The sequence below is a fragment of the Diadema antillarum genome, unplaced genomic scaffold (genome assembly GCF_040938485.1).
Source record: "Diadema antillarum isolate AM-2024a unplaced genomic scaffold, OU_Dant_1.0 seq00001598_RagTag, whole genome shotgun sequence".
In the NCBI taxonomy this organism is placed as follows: Eukaryota; Metazoa; Echinodermata; class Echinoidea; order Diadematoida; family Diadematidae; genus Diadema; species Diadema antillarum.
The window spans coordinates 31,661-44,046 of NW_027272314.1; the positions used below are offsets into that span (position 1 = coordinate 31,661).

The following is a 12,386-nucleotide window of genomic DNA, read 5'->3' on the forward strand; positions in this document are numbered from 1 at the left end:
CGAATGTCGCTTCTGAGTCTTCGTTTATCAATCGGCAACGGCGACGCAACATGGTGGAAATGTACTACCTGGCCTTTCTTTGCACGAACATTCTGCTGATACTCGTACAGGTATAGCTCGTCGTATCATCCAGATTAATGAAGGAATTCTCAGATTGACTTGGTTTTTATCTTGATCTACATACTGGCCTTTATTGACGTAAATAAGAACGGATTACTTATTTTTTTACTATAGTGGTGTGGCCATGATAAAAAAAACATGGGCATACAATCCATAGATAAAGACCGAACATGTCTCATGTTTGTTACTGTTGTTGTTGTTGCTGTTGTTGTTAAATCATGGCTACTACGAAAACACTGAATGATCGGTGCTTATTGATGTCAATGATTTGTCGATCAGTCGCTATCGATCATACCCTCTCTTTCAGTCCGTTTCCGAGCCCAACGGGGCTATCGAAATGTGGAAATGATAGCAATCTTGGAACTATTTGACCATAATCTCTCAATCAGAAGTCAATGTCAATATTACAATCGACTTTTTGTGTAATTTCGTTGGAGGCAATATTTATTACCATCTAATACGGCTTACGTTTTGTAGCATTTGAATGCACTCGGTGAATCTATAACATCACCACCGGCAGTCATGTTCAAAATATCAATTCTAAGAGGATATATTTTTTTTGGTAAGTTCATGCGATGGGACTGTAATCTGAATGGGCGCCAAATTCTTTTCCACTTGCAGGAGACTTCCGGTCACATCTGGAACGGACCCGACGCGGTCCACGTGGCCCGAGGGACGAATGCGACGCTGATGTGTTCGCACACGTCAGATAGCAATTCTTCGACAATTACGTGGCTCGACGGTCACGTCGACGTGTTCGGTTCCGGCGACGCCAAGTACGGCAACTTCAGACTCGTCCAGAACGGCACGAGGTCGTCGGTGATCTCGATCCTCGGCGTTCAACTCGAAGACGAGGGTAACTACACATGCTCGATCCCTGGTGTTTCGCCTTCCGGCGTCGCCTCTCTTACGGTTGAGGGTGAGTTTGTATTTCCTGCGCATGCCAGCCTGTCTCAATGAATTCTATTTATTTTTCATTACCACGAGAGGTATAGATTCATTGCATTATTTCATATCGTTTATATCTTTTTTTCCACTTCCAACAAAGAATCAGACACTATTATCATAAGCAAAACGTAATTGTGTGTATGTTTCATTCTATTTCATTTCATTTCATGTCATTTTTTTTTTTCAATTTCCAACAAATATCATGCACAATCATAAGCACAACGTGCCGTATTTGCATGCAAACTAAGTTTCTTTTCTTCAAATACATGTATATATATATACATGACCTCATGAATTGTTTCATGGTAAGATGACAAACTCTGAACAAAGTCATTTAGAATTGATCAACGTTGTATAAGATAATGGGTGATTACGTGAGATATATTTATGTAATGTTTTGGAGGGTTGATTCCGTGCGAGAGGAAAATACAAAGTCATTTATAACAGGATCATGGAGTCGTTAAAATAATTTAGAACGAAGTATTAGGAAACTAAAACAAGACAACAGTACAGGTTATCTAAACTTGTCGAAGGCCACCGACTCTTCCTCTTGTTTGTTTGTTTGGTGTTTTTTTTTTTGGTTTTTTTTTTTGTTGTTGTTGTAAAGGTTACGTGTCTTTTGGCTTAAAATTTGAGTTTTCCGAATCTAGAAGATTTTATTGTTTACTATACATACCTATTGATGTCTTTTGGCTTAAAATTTGAGTTTTCCGAATCTAGAAGATTTTATTGTTTACTATACATACCTATTGATATCCTTCCTGGTAGCGTTTGTAAGGGGTATTAATTAGCTTCAATGAATATTGTGCACACTATGACAGCTAGATCCATAAACATTGATTCTTCTCTTTTATCTCCCTGTCCTCTTCTTTTTTTCTTTCCAGTGGCATCGTCACTTTCGTTGTCGAACGTGTCGGACCTCGTTGACGGTGCGGAGTACACGGTCACGTGTCTCTCTCTAGGGGCCCGCCCCGCCGTGGACATCGTCTGGTTCTTGGACGACTGCCCTCAAACGCGCGGGGTGAACACAAGCAACGCGCAGTCGTCCAGCGGGCAGCCGAAGTTGTGGGACAGGAGGAGCTCATGGACGTTCACGGCGTCGCTAGACATGAACGGGAAAGTTCTGGGGTGCCGGAGTGACGGACATGCGGTGACGGCCCTGAACGGAAGAATCGAGACCCAGATAGCTGTTTCGGGTGAGTGTGTAGCAAGTAATCACGAAAGATCAAAAGCAAAATCCCAGACATCGATAAACCCGCATGAACACTGATGTGCATCATCGATAATACATGCTCTATAAGAGCAACGGCGTAGCCAGGATTTCATCTTAGGGGGGGGGGGGGGGCGGCGGTTAGTCTGCGAGGGAGCGAAGCGACCGAGCCCGAGCGAGCGGAGAGAGCGAGGGGGGGGGGGGGAGGGTGTGGGAGGGGGGTGTCCCCCCTCCCACGGTGAGAACTTTCTGCATTTTGATGTTGCAAATGGTGCAATGTGATGCATGTTTTTGCGCGTTTCATCGACGTGAAACAGTCCCACTTGTTTAAGGTAGCAGTTTATTTTGATGTAGATTATTATGGAACAATTTGCCTATAAAATGGTATAATTTAAATACGCTTCTTGTATTGATTCTTTTCACTGAATATCATGAACGCCACTGAACCAGAGCGAGCGGAGCGAGCGAGGGGAGAGGGGAGGGTGTGGGAGGGGGGTGTCCCCCCTCCCACGGTAAGAAATTTTTGCATTTTGATGTTGCAAATGGTGCAATTTGATGCATGTTTTTGCGCGTTTTGTCGACGTGAAACAGTCCCACTTGTTTAAGGTAGCAGTATATTTTAGTGTAGATTATTATTGAACAATCTGCCTATAAAATGGTATAATTTAAATACACTTCTTGTATTAATTCTTTTCACTGAATATCATGAACGCGACTGAACCCGAGCGAGCGGAGCGAGCGAGGGTGGAGGGGAGGGGAGGGTGTGGGAGGGGGGTGTCCCCCTCCCACGGTGAGAACTTTTCGCATTTTGATGTTGCAAATGGTGCAGTTTGATGCATGTTTTTGCGTGTTTTAACGAGTTGAAACAGTCCCACTTGTTTAAGGTTGCAGTATATTTTGATGTAGATTATCATTGAGCAATTTGCCTATAATATGTTATCATTTAAATACACTTCTTGTATTGACTCTTTTCACTGAATATCATGAACGCCACTGAACCCGGGCGAGCGGAGCGAGCGAGGGGAGAGGGGAGGGTGTGGGAGGGGGGTGTCCCCCTCCCACAGGAAGAACTTTTTGCATTTTGATGTTGCAAATGGTGCAATTTGATGCATGTTTTTGCGCGTTTTGTCGACGTGAAACAGTCCCACTTGTTTAAGGTATATAGCAGTATATTTTGATGTAGATTATCATTGAGAAATTTGCCTATAAAATGGTATCATTTAAATAATCTTCTTGTATTAATTCTTTTCACTGAATATCATGAACGCGACTGAACCCGAGCGAGCGGAGCGAGCGAAGTGGGAGGGGAGGGTGTGGGAGGGGGGTGTCCCCCCTCCCACGGTAAGAACTTTTTGCATTTTGATGTTGCAAATGGTGCAATTTGATGCATGTTTTTGCGCGTTTTATCGACGTGAAACAGTAACACTTGTTTAGGTATAGCAGTATATTTTGATGTAGATTATCATTGAACAATTATTTGCCTATAAAATGGTATCATTTAAATAATCTTCTTGTATTGATTCTTTTCACTGAATATCATGAACGCGACTGAACCCTAGCGAGCGGAGCGAGCGAAGTGGGAGGGGAGGGTGTGGGAGGGGGTGTCCCACGGTAAGAACTTTTTGCATTTTGATGTTGCAAATGGTGCAATTTGATGCATGTTTTTGCGCGTTTTATCGACGTGAAACAGTCCCACTTGTTTAAGGTAGCAGTATATTTTAGTGTAGATTATCATTGAGCAATTTTGCCTATAATATGTTATCATTTAAATACACTTCTTGTATTGACTCTTTTCACTGAATATCATGAACGCCACTGAACCCGGGCGAGCGGAGAGAGCGAGGGGAGAGGGGAGGGTGTGGGAGGGGGGTGTCCCCCTCCCACAGGAAGAACTTTTTGCATTTTGATGTTGCAAATGGTGCAATTTGATGCATGTTTTTGCGCGTTTTGTCGACGTGAAACAGTCCCACTTGTTTAAGGTATATAGCAGTATATTTTGATGTAGATTATCATTGAGAAATTTGCCTATAAAATGGCATCATTTAAATAATCTTCTTGTATTAATTCTTTTCACTGAATATCATGAACGCGACTGAACCCGAGCGAGCGGAGCGAGCGAAGTGGGAGGGGAGGGTGTGGGAGGGGGGTGTCCCCCCTCCCACGGTAAGAACTTTTTGCATTTTGATGTTGCAAATGGTGCAATTTGATGCATGTTTTTGCGCGTTTTATCGACGTGAAACAGTAACACTTGTTTAGGTATAGCAGTATATTTTGATGTAGATTATCATTGAACAATTATTTGCCTATAAAATGGTATCATTTAAATAATCTTCTTGTATTGATTCTTTTCACTGAATATCATGAACGCCACTGAACCCTAGCGAGCGGAGCGAGCGAAGTGGGAGGGGAGGGTGTGGGAGGGGGGTGTCCCACGGTAAGAACTTTTTGCATTTTGATGTTGCAAATGGTGCAATTTGATGCATGTTTTTGCGCGTTTTATCGAGCGTTTTATTGTTTAAGGTAGCAGTATATTTTGATGTAGATTATCATTGAACAATTTGCCTATAAAATGGTATCATTCATATAATCTTCTTGTATTAATTCTATTCACTGAATATCATGAAAGCGACTGAACCCGAGCGAGCGGAGCGAGCGAAGTGGGAGGGGAGGGTGTGGGAGGGGGGTGTCCCCCCTCCCACGGTGAGAACTTTTTGCATTTTGATGTTGCAAATGGTGCAATTTGATGCATGTTTTTGCGCGTTTCATCGACGTGAAACAGTCCCACTTGTTTAAGGTAGCAGTTTATTTTGATGTAGATTATTATTGAGCAATTTGCCTATAAAATGGTATAATTTAAATACGCTGCTTGTATTGATTCTTTTCACTGAATATCATGAACGCCACTGAACCAGAGCGAGCGGAGCGAGCGAGGGGAGAGGGGAGGGTGTGGGAGGGGGGTGTCCCCCCTCCCACGGTAAGAAATGTTTGCATTTGATGTTGCAAATGGTGCAATTTGATGCATGTTTTTGCGCGTTTTGTCGACGTGAAACAGTCCCACTTGTTTAAGGTAGCAGTATATTTTAGTGTAGATTATTATTGAACAATCTGCCTATAAAATGGTATAATTTAAATACACTTCTTGTATTAATTCTTTTCACTGAATATCATGAACGCGACTGAACCCGAGCGAGCGGAGCGAGCAAGGGGGGAGGGAAGGGTGTGGGAGGGGGTGTCCCCCTCCCACGGTGAGAACTTTTCGCATTTTGATGTTGCAAATGGTGCAGTTTGATGCATGTTTTTGCGTGTTTTAACGAGTTGGAACAGTCCCACTTGTTTAAGGTTACAGTATATTTTAGTGTAGATTATTATTGAACAATTTGCCTATAAAATGGTATCATTTAAATAATCTTCTTGTATTTATTCTTACACTGAATATCATGAACGCTGTCTGTTCAGCAATCAAACAGAAAAAGCATGCACACGAGGGTGTAGATAAGGGGCATATACCCTCCCACGCGAAGGTGATTTTGCGTTTTCAGATCTGAAATTCAGCGATCTGGTGCAAATTTTTGGTGCAATACTTTTTCATCGAAGTGTTAAAATCACGGAATTTAGCTCTTATTCCGTATGTGCACCATCTGTGTGTATGTATAAAGTCTCGTGAGGTAGAGCTTAGGGGAAGGGGGATTCCCCCGTTTTTAGAATTGAAATAAAGCGATCTGTGGATATAGCCACAGTCTACTTCTATGTATGGCGGAAGGGGGGGGGGAGGGGCGGGCGAGCAGGGAGAAGGCGTGGGCGAGTGTTATCTCCACCCTTCCCTTCCGATGGAGCTTTTGCCTTTTTAAGGTTGAAATTGAGATATCTCGTATACGCATATTTGATGGAATCAAAATTTGGGAAATCACACACACACACACAAAAAAAAAAAACCTGATGGGGGGGGGGACTGAGGGAGGAAAGGGTCGATTAAAAGGGGAAATTCCCCTTATACATGAGGGAACCTTCAGTTTTCGGAATATAAGTGATAAGTTTTGTGCACTCAAGTGTAGTGTACTAAGTGTCGTGTACTAAGCTAGGGAAAGAGGCACAGAGGGGGAGGGTTTGGGAGGGGGATACCCCCTCCCAAGCACGAGAGATTTTGCATATTTTGAATTGAAATTCAACAAAATGGTGCACACTTTGAGTGAAATATTCAAAAAAAAATATTTTATTTGATGAAAGGTTGCAAAGGAGACCCGCTTCATGTGCATGCATACAGTATACACGCATTTTTTTTTCCGCCTCCCAAATCCCCGGTCCAAATCTTAGGGGGGGGGGGGGGGGGGGGGGCGACCGCCCCCATCGCCCCCCCCCCCCCCCTGGCTACGCCAGTGTATAAGAGACACGAGAAACAAGCCCAAAGTTTCTTTAAAGGCATTATTTACCATTTTGCAGATGAAACAAAAACCCATCTTTAGTGCAATATTATAGTTCTAAAATGTGAATTAGGGATAGAAACAATTACATGTAATGTAAAAATCTGTTTACCTTTGGGAGCAGTGATTTGAAAAGTGTTCAAGATATCACATTTGATGCATACATGTATGTGTAGGTCTGTTGTATCACAGAACATCCTATATATATATATATATATATATATATATATATATATATATATATAAATATATATATATTTGCAATAAAGCCTAAAATACAACTATAGATATCAGTATTTTTCTCATTAAACCGTAACTGTATACGGTTTAGTCTGGAAACATTTTCAGTGTAATTATCGTTCACATTTTGTGTATTTAACAATACTTAACATAGATTATAGGGATTCAATTTTTTTATTGGTTGTTTCTTTCCCTAACTCGCATTTTAGAACTATTGTACAGCACTAATGCTGTTTTTTTTTTTTGTTCTTCTGCAAATGGTATACTGTGCCTTTAATCAGTATGATCAACAGTTCAATGGTAAGTATTGGTAAATATGCAAAATGTCATGAGAAGATTGTTTCTAGAATAAGCCGTCAAAGTAATATTTTATTGAGATTTAAAAAAAAAAGAAGATATATTTTAGAATTCAACCTAAACCAGATAGCTTTCATAAAACTAAAAAAACTAAATAAAAAAACTAAAAACTATGGCAGGAGAAAAAAAAATAATGGCCTGCGAAGGTATCATCATTCTGTTATTTTTGGGCTTACCAAAACAGAAAAACCGCACCTCAAAACAAACCAAACATACCCGTAATGGTGTAGAGCTAACAGCGTGAGCAAGAGTTGTATAATGTGGGAGTCCCTCGTGACATACGCAGAAACCGAATATCAGGGGAAACCCCGTATATATTACCACAAGGCGGAGAGGAAACGATGACATTGCATTGACATAGAAAATAGCTTGGTATATTGTCAGTATAAAATGTAGGACGAACCCATCATATAGGTTATAGCGGTGTCCTCTGTACCTGGCCATGACTTAAGAGGCAACACACAGTGTGATTTACGACAAAATCCATTGCAGTCCAAAGTTCATAAAGCTTTCGCTTCTCTGCAGTGGAATTTTATCGAAGGATGTATTGCAGTCACAATACTAGGGGCCTATATGCATATCACATGCACAGCACACTTTGTGAGCACTTTAAAGGGGAAATCCAGTCCAAATATAAGTTAGTCTGATAAGAAGGAGTAAAGTGTTACGAGTTCAATGGTAAACTTTTGATTGAAATTGGGTGAAAAAAAGGAAGTTCTGACATTTCAAAGTTTCGCTAATTTTTCAGGAAACAATTCTTGAATGGTCAATATGAATATGCAAATGGCAAAGTGAGCATGTTGTCCCCTCACAACTTGCCATATAGTTGTACATGAAATTTGGAATTTTCTATTTTTCATTCAAACGCTATTATGCCCGAGGCTCAAATCCTTGTATATCTAACTGATCACTATTCTGAAGTTATTCAACCAGGAATAATATTATGTTTCAGACCTTAATGACAGAAACATTGAATTTTCGTCATTTTTTATTTTTTCTTGTATGTGATCGATAGAAAATTGTGAGGTTATGACATGTTTAGATCACTCATTCGTAGGATTTTACTCTTTTTTCAGATTAACTTATATTTGGACTGGATTTCCCCTTTAAGGGTGCAAAGAATTTGTCTCAGGGTCTATGTTATTGTTTAAGATACGACAGTCTATAAAAGTTTATGGAAAAGTAAGTTCATACAAGACGATCCCACTGTTGTATGAAGTGTATGATGATGTATAGTACCATACTTGATATTTCCTTCAAAGGTCTCTCTTAAAGCACCATAGACCATTCAGTGAAAATATATACAGCATGTATATATATTTTTTCTTACACTGATTTCTCTATAGTGACATCATAATTCTCAAAATTCATGCGCTGGATTGTTATTCTATGCATTTGAAATTTTCATACATATTTAAATCAACAATATTCGATGATTTTTGAAATTGAGCCAATACCATGTCAAAACAGGGCCTTTAAAATAGAAACTCAGTCAATGTTCAAAGAGATGGTATAGTTTTGGTTGAGATGGGGCTTCATGTTTCCAACTTCTTTGTGAGATATTTGCACAATTATTATTGTGAGATAATGAGAAACCTCTTATGGATTTGAAAGAGCATGTAATTCTGCAGGGAATTCAACGTTTATTCGATGTAAATTGGTTTTGAAATGGCTGAGATGTCCAAAAACAATGATGTTCTAACAATAGGTGGGACCCACCTTTTATTAGGACCACTTTGTTTTACTTTGTGTAATTTTATTTGCTATCTCAGCTATTTCAAACCCGATTTTCATCTAATAAGTCTTTGAATTACTCTCAGAATTGCGTCCTGGCTCAAGTGGTTTCTAATTATCTTGCAAAAAGTTAGAATCTGAATTCCCCATCTCAGCTAAAAATATATCACACTTTCAATTTGATTTTGATGAAAGGGAAAAAGTCAAGACAGTCAAAACTGTATGAGAATCATTTAAAATCCACACAGATTTTTTAAATGGATTAATTTGGTCTGATGGTAGTTTCTGAATTCTTAGATATGTCATGTTTTCTTTTTTTTTATATATGTTGCAAATCAAATTAATCTATTATATCATTGCACCCTTTTCAGTCACTTAGTTCACGAACCATGTGATAAAAATCCTTTGTTCATGTCGATTATCTTAGGGTGCGTTTATCAACTCTTTTTCTCGGCAGAAACAGGTTTTCCAAACAGCTTTCAAGGAATTTTTACGAGTTGATAAACGCAAAGCTGTTTTGAAAGCCCTTTCGCAAAGCCTTTTCGAAAGCCGCAAATATGTGACTTTCCAAACAGGTTTCTTAAACAGGTTTTCAGAAACCTGTAATTGTAAAAGCCTTTTGAAGTTGATAAACGCAAAGTTGTTTTGAAACGACTTTGTAGTATTGTACTGCAGTTACGAACAATGCACGCCTTATAGACCTCTTCTCTTCTGGTCGAATTGCGCAATGCAGCTGTGCAGTGACAGGCCAGTTATCGTGTTCACTAAGAGTTGATAAACGCAACTATTTTGGAAGCCGTTTCTAAAGGGCTTTGGAAGGGGCTTTGGAAAGGGCGTTGGAAAGGGCTTTGGAAAGGGCTTTGGAAAGCCGTTTCAAACAGGGGAAAGTTGATAAACGCAGCCCAAGACGTTCCTCCTTCGCCCCTTGTTACATAGCTTATAAGTTAATTTATTTACACATTCTTTTATCTATTTTTTCATTCTACTTGTTTATCTATTCATATGTTCATCAAATCATACATGCATTATTGTCTAATCATTAATTCAAGTAAATTTGTATATAAAAACGAGCAACGTATTGCCATATGCAGAGGCTATAGCGAATTGTCTTCTTAATGAGTCCTCAAGATAACTTGAGGCGTACTGCGGGATAGGCAGATAGGGGAAAATGACCTATATAGCGCATGCAAAAGCAAAACAAGTATTTTCGAAGACATCAACGTTTTAATTACATACTCTCTAAAAATATCGAGTGAAAATATTCACTCCTAAAAGAGTGAATACAAAAAAAGAGTGAATTTAGAGTGAGATTGGAGTGAATTTTGAATGAAAATGTTCATTTTCACTCGTTTTAGAGTGACCTCAGGGATCACTCCAAAATCTTCGAGTGATCCCTGAGGTCACTCCAAAATGAGTGAAAATGAACACTTTTACTCAAAATTTACTCCAATTTCACTCTAAATCCACTCTTTTTTTGTATTCACTCTTTTAAGAGAGAATATTTTCACTCGATTTTTTTTAGAGAGTACAATATATGTAACTGGAGGTGAAGAAACGAAGAGAGATGTGAAAACAATAAATTGTGGTGTAAGAAAGGATGTGATAGATTATTGAAGTACGAGGGGAAAACAAGAAAAGGAAACAATTTCGATATTAATGACAGGAAACATCATGACCAACGTGACCAAAATAAATAGATAGCGAAATAAACAAATACGAACAAGACTGAAAGAGTTATGACTATCAATTGACAATTATCTTGCCTCAGAAATTATCGAGTTTCGATTTGCTCTAATCACACTTTTTTTTTTCATAGTTCTAAGACCTCGCTATATAGAGATAGATATTGGAATGAACCTTGAAAACATAGGTATTTAACAGGGCACCAGGCTAGCAAGGAGACGTGCGGCTGCATGGTTACTCCTTTTTTTTTAATTCAACTTGAATGAAAGGACTTAGTGGCTCAGTGATTAAGACCATGGGCTACCAATTACAAGGTTCCTGGTTCGAGACCGCGGGGAGCAACGGTTGTACCCCTAGTAAAGGTATTTTGCTTTCATTGGCTGTATAGTCCTTTCTGAGGGGACTTGAATGCCGTCGGTTGCCTTCGCTTCGTGTTCTATTTATCACCTATTTTTATATTGCCACATTAGACAAATCAAACATAACCCTAGCCCTAATCCTAATCCTCGCACCAAACTTAACCGAAAACCTTATCACAACCCTAACCCCAAGTCGAAGTCCTTGGGGAAAATAAGACCTGAGCAATAATTGTCGCAGGAGCAAATGTCTTGCCACCGTTGGAGTAGATAATCATGTTACAGATATCTATGAAAACAGCTTTCTCGACACCATTTTTAGCAGGTTTAAAATTGTAAGGTAGAAACTTTCATGACCAGTGTTTCTATAGAACAATTAATAAGCAGCGCTGCAGGATCCTAGCTATATCATCTACATTGACCTGGAAGTAATCTGTGAATGCCGTCAAGTATCGTACTATCCTTCGAATCTGTTTGACTCTGTTCTCTCCTTAATAGACTTTGTTGTCTTTCATCAAAGTTGAATTATGTCTCTGCGCGTGTTCCGAATCGCTCGATAAAGCATCGAGGTCAATGTCAAAGTTCGAAAAGTCGGTGATGATGACAATATACCATAAGATATTGTTACTGAATTCAGGTTCGTCTCTTATCAGGAAGGAAACTTTCCAATACTCGCCATGTCTTGTCTGAGTCATCAAAAATCCCTCGCATTGCATACTCGTATCTTTGATGTTGCTAGCTTTGTTGCAAGCCGTTCTATAATTTGTAGTATTGAATATATATATATATATATATATATATATATATATATATATATATATATATATCATCGTCGCATAGATCTATTGAATCATTGTATTTTCCCTTTTTGGGTCTTCATCACACAACCAACGCAGCCAACTCAGCCACCACAACGTGGTCGACGAGCTCAATAGCTGCCCTCGTCCTCGGGGTCTTGCTCATCCTACTCGTAGGCCTTCTCGTCTATCTCACTTTGTTGCTCAGGAGAAAATCAGAAACAAATGGTGAGTGATAATTTGATTTGATTTGATTTGATTTGATTTGATTTGATTTGATTTCTGCATATTTCACAAAATATATACAACGCAGCAAACAATTTTCCAATACTAATCACAAGTATGTCCAACACAAAATGAATATAAATATCATCATCATAATGTATCAATAATGAAGTGTTGGATATAGGTGAATTATAATAATACAAAAACAATGGGAAAATCATTGATTATTCAATCGAAATAATACATACAGAATGCCAGAACGGTCGTATTAAAGATGGCCCTTCCCTTTTGCATTCCT

At 39.2% G+C, this 12,386-nt stretch overlaps 1 protein-coding gene across 1 annotated transcript in view; it reads left to right on the plus strand.

Annotated features, from left to right (window-relative positions):
* Nucleotides 1–290: 290 nt before the first annotated feature.
* Nucleotides 291–12,386, plus strand: part of LOC139710995 (tyrosine kinase receptor Cad96Ca-like) — a 30,136-nt gene continuing 18,040 nt past the window's right edge. Inside the window, exons 1-4 of the mRNA XM_071622910.1 lie at nt 291–299; nt 742–1,039; nt 1,953–2,264; nt 11,963–12,091. Coding sequence (XP_071479011.1) covers nt 291–299; nt 742–1,039; nt 1,953–2,264; nt 11,963–12,091 — 748 coding nt within the window. The remainder of the gene's footprint in view (nt 300–741; nt 1,040–1,952; nt 2,265–11,962; nt 12,092–12,386) is intronic.